Raw genomic sequence first — 17,405 nt, forward strand, 5'->3', positions numbered from 1 at the left:
CTGCTATCTGCCCCTGTTTCTTCCTCTGTGTACATTATAGTTCCTACTTCCCAGGGTTATCATGAGGATTAAATGAGAGAATAATTTCAAGACCCTTGGCATAGTGCCTAGCACAGTAAGCATTACAAAAGTGTTAACTATCATATTAATAATTGTTGTTTTTATTATATGTTCACTCCTTTTAGAATGTAAGTTCTTTGAGGGCAGGGACTCTTCTTGATTTTTCTTTCTGGTGTCAGTGGATCATTGATTGTCTTGTTTTTCTTTCACTTTGCCCCTAGAGTGGGCATTTGAAGTGAGGGGGAATCAAGTAATAAAAATGACATCAGGTTGTGAACCTGAGTAATTGGAAAGATGGTGGTACCCAAACAGTCATAGGGAAATTTGGAAGAGGGATGAGTTTGGAGAGAAAAGGCTTCTCTTTGGGAGCATGAGTTGGAAATATCTAAGGGGATTTGAGTTCAAAAAGTTGATAATGTAGGATCAGAACTGCATGAACAAAACTTGGAATAATATTTATACCTACAAGAGCTAATAAAAATAACCAAGAAAAAATAGGCCAGGACAAAGCTATGGATGCATCTACAGTTATGATTGAAATTAGTGCTCTGACTCAGAAAGCCTCCTGGGAGCAGAATAGTGTCAATGGGGAACTTTAGTAGGCAGTTCTGAGAGTTGTCTTCAGCATGGCCATGCCTACCATTGTCCTCTGATTTGCTCCACTCTGGACTCTGTCCGCCCCCTTCTGCTTTGTAAGTTCCCCACCTCCTCTTCTCTGAGCATGGCATCAGTACCTATGGTGGGTACTTACTGCCACTGAGCCATCTCTCAGATTATTTTAGGGCTATAGCCAGTGTCTTGTGGAGTCTCTGTGCTCTACGGCATCAGTGACCAGGAAAGAATTCTCTCAGAAAATCCTTATTGTTTTGGCGGACTGTAATCTACAATACACATCTCATAATGCTAGCTTTTTCTCTCAAACACATTCCTCTTCCAGGTTAAGGGTAAAAAGAACCACCATCCTTTTAGTCCTCTGGGTTCAAATTGTCATTGCCAACTCCTTACTCAGTCTTAATTACACACCTAGTCATTTGCTAGATCTTGTTCCTATGTCCACAAAATTTCTCATATCTGCCCCCTTTTCTATTCACATAATATTACTCCATTTCATGCTTTTATGTCTTCTCTTTAGAGAGGCAGTAGCCTCCCAATTAGTTTCCCAGCTGTAAATGTCTCCTCTCTAATCCAAATTCTACACAGCTATCAAACTTCCTAAAAGACAGATAAAATGTTATCAATCTCGTACTCACAAATTACAGTGTACTCCAGTCCCATTGTTCTGACTTTCTCACCTTTCTCCATACATACTCGCCTCCCTCTTACATCTCCATGCCTTTTCATTGACTGACCCTCGTGACTGGAGTGCACTCCTTCCTACCCTGCTCACTCCTTACTCAGTTCAAGGTCTCTGAACTATATGGACCCTATCCCAACACGTTTTTAGCTCTGTGAGAGCTAAAATTTATTTGCTTTTGTCTGTCTCTTCAGTGCCTTGCACATAGTAAACACTTAAGTGTTGATGAATTTTCTACGACAGCATTTATCACACTTTCCTAACCTCAGAGGCCAAGCTAGGGGATGGCTAGGAGGCTGTTGGGTCTTCAGAAAAGGTTTGTCCAAATTGACAGAACATTAAAACTTTTTCAAATCAAATTCTAGTATTTGACATGAACATTTATAAAAGAAAGAAATACTGTATTACTGTATAATAATGCTTTGAGTTTGTGATTTCCCTGGTTTCTGGAGTCCCTGTTTGGGAACATCTTCTAATCATGCAGTTAATGCATTCTCTTATCTTTAGTTTTACCCCAGGGCCACTCAGCCAGGCTAGGTAGAAGATGAGACCTAATTCCAAGGCCTGTCTTCTTCCATTGCACCATTATAAATAATAGCTTTACAAATGATAGGTTGGCACGATCGTGCAAGCGTGATTTTTCCCATTTTACAGATGAGAAAAATGAGACTCAGAGGTTTCCTGACTGCCATTCCCCCCCCACCCTAGATAATGTAGCTAGTAAGTGTCAGGAAGGCTTCTATTACTTTGGCTCTTTGTGGGTTCTGGACATCACAGTCCAAATCATTTATTTCAGGAATTATTGGTGTCTACAACAGAACTTAAGGAAATGTGTGAATACTACTTTGATGGCAGAGGAAAAGCTTTTCGACCAATTGTTGTGGTGCTAATGGCCCGAGCTTGCAATATTCATCATAACAATTGCCGGTGAGTTATGTTCCTTGGAATGCTTTATTAATGAATCTTCTATAAGGAATCTGTTCTCCTTAATATCTAGGAGAGGGCCTGGAATAGGGCAGGTAGCTCATGATTACTTGTCTGTTTATTCTGAAGCTTGAGAAGTCCAAATTCTTAGGGTCCCAATGATATTTCCTAAAGCATCTGTAAATCCTAAAATGATCTCCACTTAAAGAGCAACTTTTTCAGAGTCAAATGGGACCTCGTTTGACAATTATGGTCCCCTGAAAACTTGCTGCTTATTAGTAATTGGAAGGAAGAGCCAGAATCAAGCTTCTTCCTCTTAACCTGGCACAACCACCTCTTCAGCAGTAGTTTGATATCTACAGGCCAGAAAAGGCTGTAGCAGCTAATTTCCTCGCCAAGAAATACAACTTCCTGGGCATACAGGCTTGTTTAAAAATTACCTAGATGGAAAATCAACTTAATAAGTTTAAATATTGCTTAGTATAAACTAGTAAACTAGCATCAATATATAATTAACTGCCATGGCTGTCTAAAATAATAATTCCTAAAGAAAAACAAATTTTAGAAGAAAATAGTCATGAAAGTAAGAAAAATGTTTTGGGCTACTTAGTTTCAATAATAATTTTTAAAGGGACTTTACATATCTTTGCCCCTGTTTTTAAAATTATTGTATCAAGAAAAAATGTTTTGCAAATTTAAAGCCCATGTAAATTTTAACTATTCTTATTTTTCTTGAATGAAATAAATTAGAGACATTGACAATAAGCACTGTCATTGAGACCCTCTAGTTAGATATTCTTTGAATTTGCCTTATTGAATGTTTTTTGCAAACTTGTTTGCAAAAAAAAAAAACTGTAGGTGTCTGAAGTGAAATGAAAGTGGAAAATACCTATTGGTTCCTTAGAATTAAGTTTTCAAATTGAATCTGCTTTGGGTTTTGGTAGCCTTTCTGTTTTTTTGATACAAAAATTTTAAACATTGGAGCTATCTGGAAGTCAGGCCATGCCAAATTCATTAGAAAACCTTAGGAAAGTAGAAAAAATTTCAAACTGTGACAAGTGCCATCCAGATGACTTTAGGATCTATCTTGTTTCCTTATGTACTAAGAGTACTTTTTTTTTTTCTTTTCCCTTTGTTGGGAAGAACTCTTCCCTTTCCCCTGCTGGTCTTGCCACCTAAACTAACAAAAAGTCTCTTGAAAAGCTGGGCCATTTAGAGCCCTCTTTACAGTCAGCAGCTTGCAGTGTGATCCAGAGCTGCTAGAATAGTGGTTGCTTGATTTCCTTAGAAGGAAGAATTATGTGGGTCCCCCCAAAGCTTGGTAGTGTCTTATATGTACATGTAACAGATGGGCTACAGGCTTGTAATTTTATTATTGGGGTGGTGGGAGGTTGTAACAATATTAAGAACGTCAAACCATCTGCTTAGCACTTGAGTGGTCAAAGTACAAAGTCTCTCTTCTTGCTTAGTGTTAGTGTCTTCTTGCTTTGTTTAACATACTGTGTTAGGTAGATCACAGGATAATAATGATTTGTACCAAGAAGTAGTGATAAATGCAAACAGGAGAAATAGTAGGAAAGAGCTATCCGCAAGTTGCCACTTTTTCCCATTCAGTTTCAGCATTGTATTAAATTAAATGTATTTTGTACATTTTTCTCCAAACCTGTGGTTTCATTGGCTTGGAACATCCCCAGTATGCAGCTTCTCTCCACAAGTCTATCAGCTAGTATGGAGCTTGTGCTCTTAGAGTATTATTTGGTACATGGAGAGTTTAGTGACTAGTTAATGGACACAGTGAAGTCTGAAGGTTAACCTTCTGTACCATACTCATTTTCAAGCCACCTTTTCATAAAGCTCTAGAGCTTCAAGGTGCTTGGCAGACTCTTTGTGCTAAGATTCTTATGAAGCCCACTGACTGCCTCAATCTGGATGGATCTCAGAGGCCTGTGAACTTGGAGAAAGAAAACACATTTTTATTTACACTACCTGAAATGTAGCGTTTCTTTCCATTACATAAAGCCCCTTTCCTTAGAAAGAATCTATAGCCATCGGGCCTCCGCTCAGACAGCCACAGCAACCCTTGGACTGGGTCAACCTCAGAAACCAAGCCACACTTGACATAGCAGCCCTGGAGGGAGGCAGCCTTAGCAAAGGTGCCTGTAAGAGGTTGCTGCTTTAACATCGGGGAAGCACGAGGACCTCCAGTGTCTCAGGGTATGCTGCCATTTCCCTACTGCTTCCCACCAGGAAGTCCCAGGCTGCTGACATACACAGCTTGTGGAAATGGAGGTGGCACTCAGCCTGTGAATGCATGAGAAAGGCTGGAGACCTTAACAGTTGTTTTAAGGTAAGTTCCATTACTAACCAGTAGGCAGTATGTCTTTCTCTCTGTCTGTTTGTTTACTAGACCAGAATTCAGTTAACAAAATAGTCTGGTAAATGAGCTTTGATATTTAAAACAACTGTAAAAGTCTATGCCTTTCCCATTGCATTCAGCTGAAATGATCAGAGGATTTGGAACTGTAAGAGACAGAAGAGATGATGTAGGCCAGGGGTTCTTAACTTGGGCAAGACAACAACTATGTTTCAATGTAATTGGTTTTCTATGTAATCCTGTTTTATTTTATGGACCTAAAAATTTTTTTCAGAAAAAGGGTACCTCCATATACTTTACTAGATTATCAGAGGGGTCTATGACAAAAAAAAAAAAAAAAACAGGTTAAGAACTCCTAATCTCCCTCATTTTACAGATGAGGAAATTGAGTCCCATAAAGATCAGGTGACTTTCCCAGATTCACACAGCAAAATTGGAATCCAGCTTATTTGGGTCTCTTTTCCTAGCAAGAAAATGGTTTTATAATATAACTTGCCCACTCCATTATGATCAACCTAAATTGATCTGGAAGTACTAAGGGCTATAACACATGTGAAATAACAAATGCCTTACATAAATGGCTGTTGATCTTATTGTTGAATTCCTGGCTTAAAGACATGAGTGGATGGTGTTTTTGACCCATGGTCCTTATGTAATAAAATAGAAAGATACTTCTTATTCCCTTTTTGTTATATAAGATCAGTTCCTCTGAATCTTTTATGATGATTTGAAATTCCATTCTTGTTTATGGAAATTTAAGTTTTTCATTGCTTTTGGTCCTCAATAAATTCAAATGTTTGCTCCCTCCCATGCCTTTAGATTAGGAGTTTGGAGAACCGCCATTGATTCAGTATTCTTGTTATCTTCCTCCCATATGAATATGATAACACTTTGCTTTTGTTGTCTATAAGTATAATTTAAATTTTAGATTAGAAGAAGTTGGGATGTCAGAAATCATAATTTTGTAGCTACAAAATTTTATTGGTAGTTTCCTGGTAATTTTTACTTGAGCAAAAGAACTGACTGCACAAGAAAATAGACAATAAATTATGGACTTTGAAATGCTTCCTGTTAAAATGGCAAAATTCCCATTTTTATGTGAGTCATACAAGAAAATCAATAGTCAGAATTTTGTATTTGTATTCTGATTTTCTCTGTTCTCTTTAAACCTAACCATCATGTACTTATCTTCTTTTAGACAATGCAATACCCATGGTTAATGGGCAGACTTCTAAAACAAGTTAGGTTAAAACTATGCAGAACCATTTTTTCCCATTAGGAGAAAAGAGTGGTACTATCACTAAACAAAGTAGCCACTTTAAAAAAAAAAAAGTGTAAGTTAGCAAGTCTTTTTCTTAACAGGTTTATTCAAGTAAAGGAAAGCAATGTAGGGAATCTAGAATGAGTCTCTTTAAAAGAAATAAGATTCTATCTTAGATCAGTATGATGTTTTCACAAGATGATTGCTTTGGCAGTAAATTATGGAATATATTCTAAAAAGGCATTGCTTTCCATTAATTAGTGATATGCAAGCAAGTCAGCGTACCATAGCCTTAATTGCAGAAATGATCCACACAGCTAGTCTGGTTCATGATGACATTATTGACGATGCAAGCTCTCGAAGAGGAAAACACACAGTTAATCAGATCTGGGGTGAAAAGAAGGTATGTTTGTAGTATTTCAGTGGTGATTGGACTGTATTCATTTTTTAGATTTGCCTAATCTTTTTTTTTTTTTTTTTTTTTTTTTTAATTGCCTTAATGATCATGTTAAGATATGTTTTTCTGAGTAAATTTGTAAATCTTAAAGTGCCATAGAAATATAAACTGTGCTGGATTTATTGGATACCATAATAGATATTTGGTACATCAGAAAAAGCTATATAACAAATCAATTAGAACACTTTAATTTGGAGGGGAGGGGGGGGTCTTTTTTTTTTTTTCCTTCAAAATACAAGGGGAAAATGTATTTTTGTGGCTCAAATTTGAAAAGGCTATTGTGGTACGTGGGTGGAAGGCTAGCATTGGAGTCAGGCTTTGGGTCCAGGTACTGTCTCTGACACATACTAATTAGGTGACCTTAGTTAAGTCACTTAAATTCTTAATTGCCCCCAGGAAACTCTTTTAAGACTAGAATTTTAAGTGAGTTGCTGATCTACACCAGTGAACAAAGTTTCAGTTTTGTACTAAGCCCATCAGAAATCTATACCCAGGGGGCAGCTAAGTAGCAAAATGGATAGAGCACCAGCCCTGAAGTTAGGAGGACCTGAGTTCAAATCTAGTCTCAGACACTTAACACTTCTTGTATTCATTCTTTCATAGAAAGGCACCGTGGTATAGTGAGAAAGATGGCATCACTAGCAAAGAAAGACCTGAGTTGAAATCTTGCCTCTCATATTTATAAACTGTGACTCTGGGCAAGTTACATAATTTAAGACTCTAACCTCCATCAGTAAGGAGAGTTTACACCCAGGGAGTTTGTTAACATTGTCCATACCAAAACATACATCCCACATTCACCCCTTATATTGGCATAAAAGAGTTTCTACATATCCACTGTAAAAATAGGCTAATTTCTGTGCTCCTATATTGCTAAGTGAACAGTGTTAATGTATTCCCTTCAATTTTTCAAAAGTAGTGAGTAGGTAACCATGCTACATGGTTATTTATGAGGGTTCTAAAAAGACAGTTTAGTTACCATCAAATAAGAAACAGTATATTTAATACTATGCATAATCACCAAGTCTACAACCAGTGTGAGAACTCCAAAGATGAATGCATGATCTTTCTCAGGGATTGGAAAGGGAGCTTGGATTCTGGAGTCAAAAAGGTTTAAGATGCCCTTCTCCAGGATATGACCAAATTCCCTGAATTCCTCAAGACGCTCTCTTATCTGGCTGCACTAGTTTTTCACTATGAGATTCCCCAGATGAGCTCTTCTGATCACCAAAAAATAGGAAAATTCTAGCATTCTCAAACTCTGCATTGAAAAATGGACTGAAGAACCTTTTGTAGGAAAGTGACAATTTGCCACAGCATTACGGGATTAATTCTGTATAATAGCAAAGGGTCAGGAATTGCCTCATAGAACATGAGATTTCACTCAGAAAAAGCATGTGATTAATGAGATGATACATTTTATTTTGCACTTAGTTGCTATGATAAATGATTTAAAGTAGCTTTCCTTTTTTCTTTTTTAAGGCTGTTCTTGCTGGTGATTTTATTCTTTCTGCAGCATCTGTAGCTTTGGCACGAATTGGAAATACAACCATTGTTTCTGTTTTAACACAAGTCCTTGAAGATTTGGTGCGTGGTAGGTTGTTTTTTTTTTTATTTTTCTCTTTTAAAAATTATTTCTTCTGGTATCAACTGTAGCAAAACAATAAAATCCCAATCAAAATGAGTTTTTCTCACCTTTGCAGGTGAATTTCTTCAATTGGGGTCAAAAGAAAATGAGAACGAAAGATTTGCTCACTACATTGAAAAGACCTTTAAGAAGACTGCAAGTCTCCTAGCCAACAGTTGTAAAGCAGTATGTACGTTCTGTCTTTTTGTCAAGTTAACAGAAGTTTCATGTCTGAGGCTTTTGATACTTCTGGGAAAAAGTTCAAAGGAGAACCTTAAAATAGACCCCCCTCCCTTTATCCCAAAAGCTCACTCTTCAAGACTTTCCCCCCAAACTATCTTTGTTGTTTCCAGTTTTTCTATATTGTCTGTAGACATTGACTTCCATTCTTTTCTTGAGCCATAAAAAGTTCTCTAAGTTAATCTATCAAATTTGTTAAACATTTTAAATAACTAACACTTTTCTTGGATTGCTTGGAATAGTTGGACTACAGATAATTTTGGTTTCATTGCTTTAAAAATCTGCAAAAAAATGTGGCTTGCTTTTTAACAAATTTAAATAGTTTTACAAGACCTAAAGTTACACTATTTGAGTCTAGTGCTTCTTGTAGAGAAGATCCTGAGTTCTTAAGGGTTTTGTCATGAATTGCAACCTCTGAAAAGGGCTACCATGGTGAATTTTTTTTTACTTCAGAATCACTCCACAAGAAATAAATTGGTTGTTAGGATGAGAACTTGGGGAGTTGATTATTTTCAGAATTTATTATATAGAAAGAGGGAATAGCTGAGCATATGCCCTAAATTTCAGGAAATCAGATTTCAAAGAAAGAACAGACAAGATCCTCTGGACTAAAAAAAAATTCTAGAAAATCAACAGAGGATCAGTGAGAAACATTCAGGAATTAAATGCTGACAATAGAAGGAAAAAACATTCCAAAGAGGGGGAATTGTATAACAAGTGCATTGTTGATGTGCAAGAAACTCAAAAATCACAAAAACAGTATAGCCTTGGAGAATCGGAGATTAGAATGAGCCAACAAGGGAAACCAAAAGGTGGTGTGGTTTTGTTTCTGTTTTTTTGTTTTGTTTTGTTTTGAGGACATTTGTGGGAGGAAAATATCAAAGAAGAGATGAGCTGTTGCTCAGGGTGACTAGAATGATAATAGATCATAGTTTAAAAATGAGCAAACTCTTAATTTCTTGCTATTGATTTCTTGTTTGTCTGCCAAGGAAACTGATTTTTGGACTGAAAAGAAAAGAATTAAAGCTGTTAATGGGGCTCTAGATAAGTAGTCAGCTAGCTGTCCTTGATGAGTGTGAGTCACTGGACCCAGATGAACTTCACCCCAGAATTCAAGAATATTGTCAGTGATCTTTGAATGATTATGGAGGATTGTGTTTATTTTTCACTCATATCTGAATCTTCATTTTCTCATTTGCTTTTTTTTGGGGGGGGGCAAAGATATTGGAAATATCTTTCCTTCTCTAGCTCATTTGACAGCTAAGGAAACTGAGATTATGTGACGTCAGGGTCACACAATTAGTAAATGTGTGAGAATAGATTGGACCTCAGAAAGATGAGTTTCCTTGACTCCAGGCCTTGCCCTCTATCCCCTGTGCCACTTAGGTGCCCAGAGGAAAGGATTGGAAGATGGAATGTCATATTTTTCCAAAAAAAAAGAAAGGGATAAAATTTTCCTTAATGTTTTGAATTTAGCTCTGGCATGGAACTCAGGAGTCATCTAATCTTATCCCTTTCTTTTTAAACATGAGGGACCAGAAACCTAGAAAAGTTATTTCTTTCCTGAGGACACAGTAAAACAAAAATGAAACCCAGGTCCTTTGACTCCAAGATATCAGAAGAAACTTGTACTAAAAATAACACAATTTTCAAAGCATTTAGGGAATGATTTCAAAAATCCCTCAAAGAAGGAAGATTCCAAAAGTAAAAAATACATTATTGTAAAGCAAAATTTTCTCATCTCTCTAAAACTGAATTTGCTCACATCACTGGCATTTTTTATAAAAATGATGACAAGACAGTACACAGGTTTTTCTCAGTGAAACACATCTTCACACTCCCACAATTGTTTAAACAGAGAAAATAATTTGTATGGTATTGATTGAAAGGAAGCCAAAAGGGGAGTAGACTGCATTTGGAGAATTCACACCATGTTTTCATTGGTCCCACAGGTTTCTGACATAAAAACTCCCCTTTTCAATAGCACTAGTGTTCGGGTGATAACCTGGTGGCTATAGATCATCATGGCACAACACAGGTTCCAAAGGAGTGTCCGTGACCTACAAGGTCACGGAGATGCCTTGTAGAGATAACTACAGTATTGCCAGTGAGGACTTTATGAAGAGGAAATGCCTCGAAAGCTAGACTAAGGAATTCTATGAGCAGGAAAGGAGATGGGCCAGGCAGGAAAAGAGAAGCTATGGGACTCACCAGGTGTGGCACTAGTCCATTTAACTTTAAAAGAAAGGCCTCAGTGTGGTGTGGACCACATGTGGAATGGTGTAAATGATAATCACCTAGGGAATAACTGTATTATGATCTGCATTGGTAGAAATAATACCCACATGGCTGAGAGTAAAGAAGGTCTGAAATCATAGGGTTCAGCAGCCTCATTTGGGGGATAATGAAATAGTGCTGGGAGTGGTGGTAGTGATGCAGTACTTTAATGTTTGCAAGATGCTATGAATTCACTATCTCATTTGAACCTCATTCCCACCTTGTGAGTTACTTGTTATTTTTTGTATTTAACAGATCATAGCACCATACAATTAGAGCTAGAAGGAACCTCAAAAGCCATTGACTCAAACTTCTTTTTAAACAGGGAAAAAACTTAGGTAGAGAAAGGGATCTTGATCAACCAGGTCATTAAACCCAGGTGTCCTAGACTTGCAGCAAAAAGAGAAGTTAAACTGAAAGGATTTGGTCTATTTAAATAGTTACAACAATAGAAATCATATACAGTGGAGGTATCAATACTTGCTACATCCCCCCACATTGGAAGGAAACAAGACTCTTTTGGGTGAACTGTAGGGAAAACTAGTATTAGCACCTATGACTACTGGAAATACCTAGCACTTACTATGCTGGCATGCATTATGTTCTCAGATAAAAAAAAAAAATTAATCTCTCCAGCAGCAGCAATTAAACCTACTTATAAAGATTTTTTTAAAATAGTCTTTTCTCCTTTTTCTCCTTCTTCCAGGGTTTAAACTAGGTGGAAGCCTATAACTTATCTTTACCTATTTTTCTTAAATCAAGATCTTCACTCAATTGTAGCTAATTGTAACTTCTCTGCCCAGAATATAGTCATCAGTTTTATTCTACGAATGATTGAGAACTTCTTTTTAGAGAATTAATTATTTGATGTGTATCGGCCTCCCTGATAGTAGGGTATTAAACGCAGGTATTTTCTGGTTGTGGGCTTTTGTTGTTTTGTTTTAGTAGTTCTTGGTAATTAAACCAACAAAAATAAAAGCTACAGGTAGAATTTAGCTTAGATTTTTGTCTTTGTTCTTTAATCTTAACATAATTATTTGAACTTTAAAGAATCCTTTCAAAGATTTATCAGGTAAAAGAGTTTTTCCATTCTTTTTATTAAGAGATTTGAATAAAATAGATATAATTATGATTGCTCAGTAGGAAACATGGGCTTTTGAAAGCCTTCCTTTGCTTCCATAAAACACCTGTGTAATTCACATTCTACAAGAAAATTGCTTGAACACACTAGCATTTAAATACAATTTAATTTTTAGATGAAATTTTTTTCTAAGATGTTGAAAGTCATACTTTTTCTCTTAAAAGGAGACTGAAGAATTTAAAAATGACTTACGTTATAATTATGCTATGAGAATGATCTATTTAAAGCAAACTTCTTATTAAAGTCGTTGATTTAATGAGGCATTCAGATACTAATGTCTTGCTGGGAATTCCGCCTCTCAGCAAAGCTATTTGCAATAAGTAGTAAGTTAAAAAAAAAAAAAAATCCCCTTACTTTATCACTAACCCTGTGTACTTAAGATAAAGGGGCCTGGAGCCATCCTCCAACCAGAGAGAGAGAATTATGTACAAAATTCAGCAGAGTGATTTAAAGAGATTTTGATAGTCAAATGGCTAATCATTGAAACACTTAAAAAGTGAAGCAGCAGTTTTGATAATTCCAATAGAGGTATTGTGTACATCAGTGATTCCAGAGGATATTACTAGATTCAATGATATACATGACCCAGAGTCTTCCAGTTGTCAGTATTTTTGATTTTTCTATTGCCCTTTAGGTTACCTGTAATTTTAACTCTCTAGAGGGTCTGTGTTTTACAAATGTACATATATTACCACTGGCAGATTATTGATAATTAAAAGGATAGAGTTTTTTGTTTTGTTGTAGGAAGTAGGTTGGAATCACTGAGTATGTTATAGTTTCCTATATGCTTGCCAAGTCTGTCTTCTTTTCTATTTTAAGTATGATGTCCAAAAGAACTGATGGTCCAGCTTATGGGGCTGCCCTTCCAGTTGCACCCTAGAACACAAGTGTTCCAAACCTACTTAGTTTTTTCTTATGCTGGCTTTAAGTAAGCTATCATATTACCAACATTGATTTGCTTGCAAGAAATGGCACAATAGGCAACATCCATGAGCTGTGTGACCACATAGGTGAAATTGTAGATGCATTGAACCATATATTCTGTTAAAAAAGAAGGAAGTGAAGGATGAGAATAAGCATTTGTATAGCACCCAATAACTCATTTAATCTTCATGATAATGAAAAAAAAAAAAGGCAGGGAAACATTTAATATGTCTTAAGAATTTAGAGAAAGCACTGTCAAAATGGACAATAATTTAAAAAAATCAGTGAATCAAGGACAGAAATCCATTTGTTGAGTATCTTATTCCCAACAAATTGTAAAACAAAGGAAGAAGCAGTAGTGTATTTTAAAACAGGTAAACCTTGAGTTAGAATTAAATGTTTAATAAAGACCACTAGAAGGCATGCTGATATGTTGTAATACAAATGGGAATTAAATATGCTTTTCAAGCAAATGAAATTGGTAGTGGTGTGTCCAAGACTGTTAAGGAAATAATTCTAAAAAGAAGTTATGTCGTTAAATGAACATTTTTATATTTACAATTACCTCGGGGTAGAATAAGCCCAAACTGCTGTTTAAGGTGCTGATAAAAGTGAGCTTAGCCAATAGTAGCAGTGTATATGCAAACCAGATTCATGAGAGCTGCCACATGAAAAATCACTAAGGTCTTTTCCAGAGCTGAGGATTAAAGGGATAGAATTCTGTTAGGTCTTTCCCACAAAGAAAAATGAATGGAATTCCCAGATGTCCCAAGAAGATGACAGTATTAAAACAGGCCCTGCAGCTTTTGTCTCCCCTCCTTCCCCCCCCCCCCCCAATTTCCTGTTACTGAATAGATTCCTAGCCTGGATGTGATTACATCTTTAATAGAAGATTGCTTTGAGGTGACTTGTCTTCTACCCCTCCCTTCCCCCTTCTTCCCCTCCCTTCCCCCTTCCTCCCCTCCCCTTCCCCCTCCCCCCCATTGAATTTTCGATCAAAAGAACTTTTTTAAAGTAAGAAATATTTATCTTAATGAATTTGGTTTAATCCTATCTCATGTTTGTTTTTGTCATCCTGTTTTATTCTGAACTGGATATTTGCTGCAACGTGGCAAGTTGCCAGTTTTTGGTCTGGCTGTACTGTCCTAGTTCTTCCCCTCCTGCCCATCTCCCAGTGTTTCTACAGAGGATTATCTTTGTACTTGGTTTCCCTTTGTGGATCACATAAGCTCCCTTTCTGGTTCTCTTTTCCACATAAGATTATATGAGAGAAAATAAAAAGGTGTTTTTCTTAAAGATTTACTCCAACATAATGCTGTTAAAAATTGAAATAAATCTCTGATGTAATTAGCTTCCAAGCCCACATCTTTTCAACTTCTGTTATGTTTATAAAATCTCTCATCAGAACAAACCATATTCAAATACAAAACATGCATGGCTAAAATCCTTTTTTTTTTTCCTGATCTGTAGGAAGACGGCCAATTTTGGCATTTGGTTTCTAAAATTAGAATGCTTTGTTTCACAACAAAGTTTAAGAGACTTTTAAGTACTGTAAGCCCTCTGCACACAGTAAGCACTTAATATACATTGAATCTTATTTATGGAAATCATAAATATTATGCCAATTTTACAGGTGAGAAAATAAACTTAGATGGTATGCAAGGTCATAATGGATGATTTAACTCAAGTGGCGAGCCAGATCCCATACTTAAGTGAGAATCAAAATTGGGCCTTATAAGTCAAATGGAGAACTTTTCCCAGTTTATTATAACATTGCCCTTTCTCCCACCCCATATCTGGGGATCTCTTGCTCCATATATATACACAATCTGTACAGATACTGATATTTTTGTATTCATTAGCCAGAGTTTAATCTTAGCAAAACATTGAAGGCAGTGTGCCATAATGGAAAGGCGATTACTACTCTGGAGTTTGAGAACTTGGGTTCAAATCTCCTCTATATTTGCCACATATGATTATGGGCAAGTCATTTCACTTTCAGTTTTCTCATTTGTAAAATAAAAAAGCCTGATGTGCCAGAGGTCTTTTTTTTTTTTTTTTTTTTTAAGCCAAAAGTTCTTAACCTTTCCATGTCATAGACCCTTTTAAATGTATAAAATTATATTGAAATACGTTTGTCAGTGTGTGTATATATGTGTATATATATTTTTTCTTTTAGAGTTTAAATACCCAAGGTTAAGAGCCATTGGATTAAGTGGCTTCTAAAAACCCTTTCTATTCTTGCCTATGATCCTATGAATTATCTTGGAATTAGAGAGAATTACTCACAACACTAGATGTATTTATGCTTTCACCAGTGTGGGTATTTTCTCCATTAATGTAGATGGCAAATGTGTCTTTTATGGCTACTCATCATATTTGATCCTTGGCCATGCCTTCTTATACATTTTTCAGAGTCCTCCCCATCCTGAGATGGGACTTTTTTTCTTAACTTGTAAAAAGCCCATTCTTTTGCATGTTTCTTTTACATCATCTTTAGAAATATGCCCTGTTAAAAAGCCACTAAATGTGACAGGAAGAAATTTTGAATTTTTCAGATAGCATTTAAGTGAAGTATTTTGCTAAACTAGAGTCTTATCAATCTGCTAAGTATACGTGTTATGAATAAGTTGTGTATTTAATTCATATGAAATAATCCATTTGAACATGTTACTAAGAATAGAGAGCTCTGATTTTTAACTTATTGTTGACCCATATGTATGTCTTCATACCTTGATTTCTCAGTGGATGATTCAATGTTTCTTGTTTAATTATTTTTCTTTAGTTCATTTATAGCTATTCAAAGCAGGTATTTTCTAGTAAAGACCCAAGTAGCCATTTTTGTATCATATTTGTTGAACAAGTATTCAGGACAGTCTTCTGACTGTCCTGAATGCAAAGTCTTTATTTTCTAAACTTTATTCTAGCTAGAAGAATCCTTCTTAAAGACTTATAGGGGGCAGAATGTACTTGGAATTTGGCCCATAATTTGAATAAAGGCGTAAATAAATTCCTAGGTGGGCATTGATCCATAAGTCCATTCGTTTCTGTCTAGGAATAAGAGGCTAGCTCTATTTTTATGATCAGCTTAGCCTGAACTGCCCAACTAGAGATACCCTTTGCCACTCATTGAACTCCATTTTACTATCTTTCTATTCATCAAATTAATTTGCTATGGTTGTTGTCACTGCAGTTCACACAGAGTAAATAATTTCAATTTAACCGATGGCAGGTTTTTTTTTTTTTGGTTTTGGTTTTGGTTTGGTTTTTTTTGGCTAAGCTTTTACCTCTCGGCTGTATTTGAGCATGTGCTCACTCATTGGTTAATTGAAGCTGGGGTGGGGCAAGGGAGGGTACATTTTTATCTTAGTGATCTAAACATTTAAATTCAAACTGTCCATTGAAGGTATTTTTAAGTTTGGGAAATGTTATATGTTGTCAGGGCTGAAGGGAAAACTCGGTCAGTTTGGCTTTTGCTAGGAATGGGCTTCTCTCCCATGGGAGCAATACAAAGGGATAATGCTATTTGGGGGAATAGAGGCCACCTTAGGACATGCTTCAGAATCAAGGCCATATGAAGATCTGCATTTGATTTTCTGATACAGCTTTAAATGTTGATTTTTTTTTTTTCCTTTTAACCTTTGTTTTCTTGCAAACTGGGTTCAGTAAGCTCAGAATGCCAAGCAGAAAAATTGCCAGAATACACTTCAGGAGTTTTTTAAGTAAGTTAGTCCAGTTGATCTTCAAACTCTGGAAAATCTTTAAAAGGCCTATGTTCTACCACAGGGATAAAAAAGGTGTTTCTATATCTTCAGATTACTCCATTTGAGAATAATGTGTAATTACAGAACAAAGCCAAACCTTTAACAGGTAGGAAAATGCCACAAAGCATTTGTATGTTTTCTGAAACATCTCAAAACTACCATCAGAGTTAAGCTTGTGGATGGGGAGGAGGGGGGAGAAGTAGAGGGGAAATGCTGCTTTTATAGTCTTGTTGCCTTTTTACTTATGGCTGTGGTCCAGCCCCATTGTGATTTTGAAGGAATGATGCATTATAGAGCATGAACATAGCATTAGGTCATTTGAGGCCAGAAGACAATAATCATCTTTGTTTTTCTTAGCTTAAAGTTATATTTTGTTTTGTCCTGGATAATAATTATAAGTTTAGAATTACCTTTTTCTTTCTTTTTTTCTCTTAGGCATTTTGTAGGCATATGAAATCACTGTAAAAACATATCATCCGTGGTCCTCCTGGCATCTACGTCTGTCCCTTAGATAATAATCTTTACTTTACATAGAAAGAAACTGAGGCACACAGCATTTGTGACTAGCTGTGATCATGAGCAAAGATCAGAGTTGGAATTTGAACCCAGTTCTTCATGAATTGCAGATGTGCAATATTTTCCACTTGTCGCTTGACCTAGATAATTTATAGAGCACTTTAAAGTTTACAATATGCTTTCCTCACAGGATAGTTACTGTAGTTTGTTGAAGGTCACACCTTAAGCATCAGAGTCAAGATACAGATATAGGCCTCTTGACTTTAAGCCCAGCATCCTTTCCATCACACTGTGTTGTCTTTCAGAATCCTTTTTACCTGAGCTGGTTAAAACATAGTGCTAAAAAAGACCAAAGTCATAGGTTTGATTGCCTAACCCTGGGCATCTTACTGATAGGCACCTTTGCTCCACAAATATTTAACATTTACTATAAAGGCATGGTACAAATCTACCTTTTAATAATAGAAAAATATCTCAGAATCATTGCACTACTGATAATGTGTTATAAGCTTTAACAACAATTCAAACACGGGACTTTTTTTTTTC

The 17,405-nt window shown here is 36.2% G+C and overlaps 1 protein-coding gene across 1 annotated transcript in view; it reads left to right on the forward strand.

The window, feature by feature from the left end:
* PDSS1 (decaprenyl diphosphate synthase subunit 1) overlaps positions 1-17,405 on the forward strand; it is a 33,146-nt gene that overhangs the window by 9,162 nt on the left and 6,579 nt on the right. The window contains exons 4-7 of the mRNA XM_074266984.1: positions 2,151-2,281; positions 6,175-6,316; positions 7,853-7,964; positions 8,074-8,183. Of these exons, the coding sequence (XP_074123085.1) occupies positions 2,151-2,281; positions 6,175-6,316; positions 7,853-7,964; positions 8,074-8,183 (495 nt within the window). The remainder of the gene's footprint in view (positions 1-2,150; positions 2,282-6,174; positions 6,317-7,852; positions 7,965-8,073; positions 8,184-17,405) is intronic.

Source organism: Sminthopsis crassicaudata, chromosome 5 (assembly GCF_048593235.1).
Source record: "Sminthopsis crassicaudata isolate SCR6 chromosome 5, ASM4859323v1, whole genome shotgun sequence".
NCBI classification, from domain to species: Eukaryota; Metazoa; Chordata; class Mammalia; order Dasyuromorphia; family Dasyuridae; genus Sminthopsis; species Sminthopsis crassicaudata.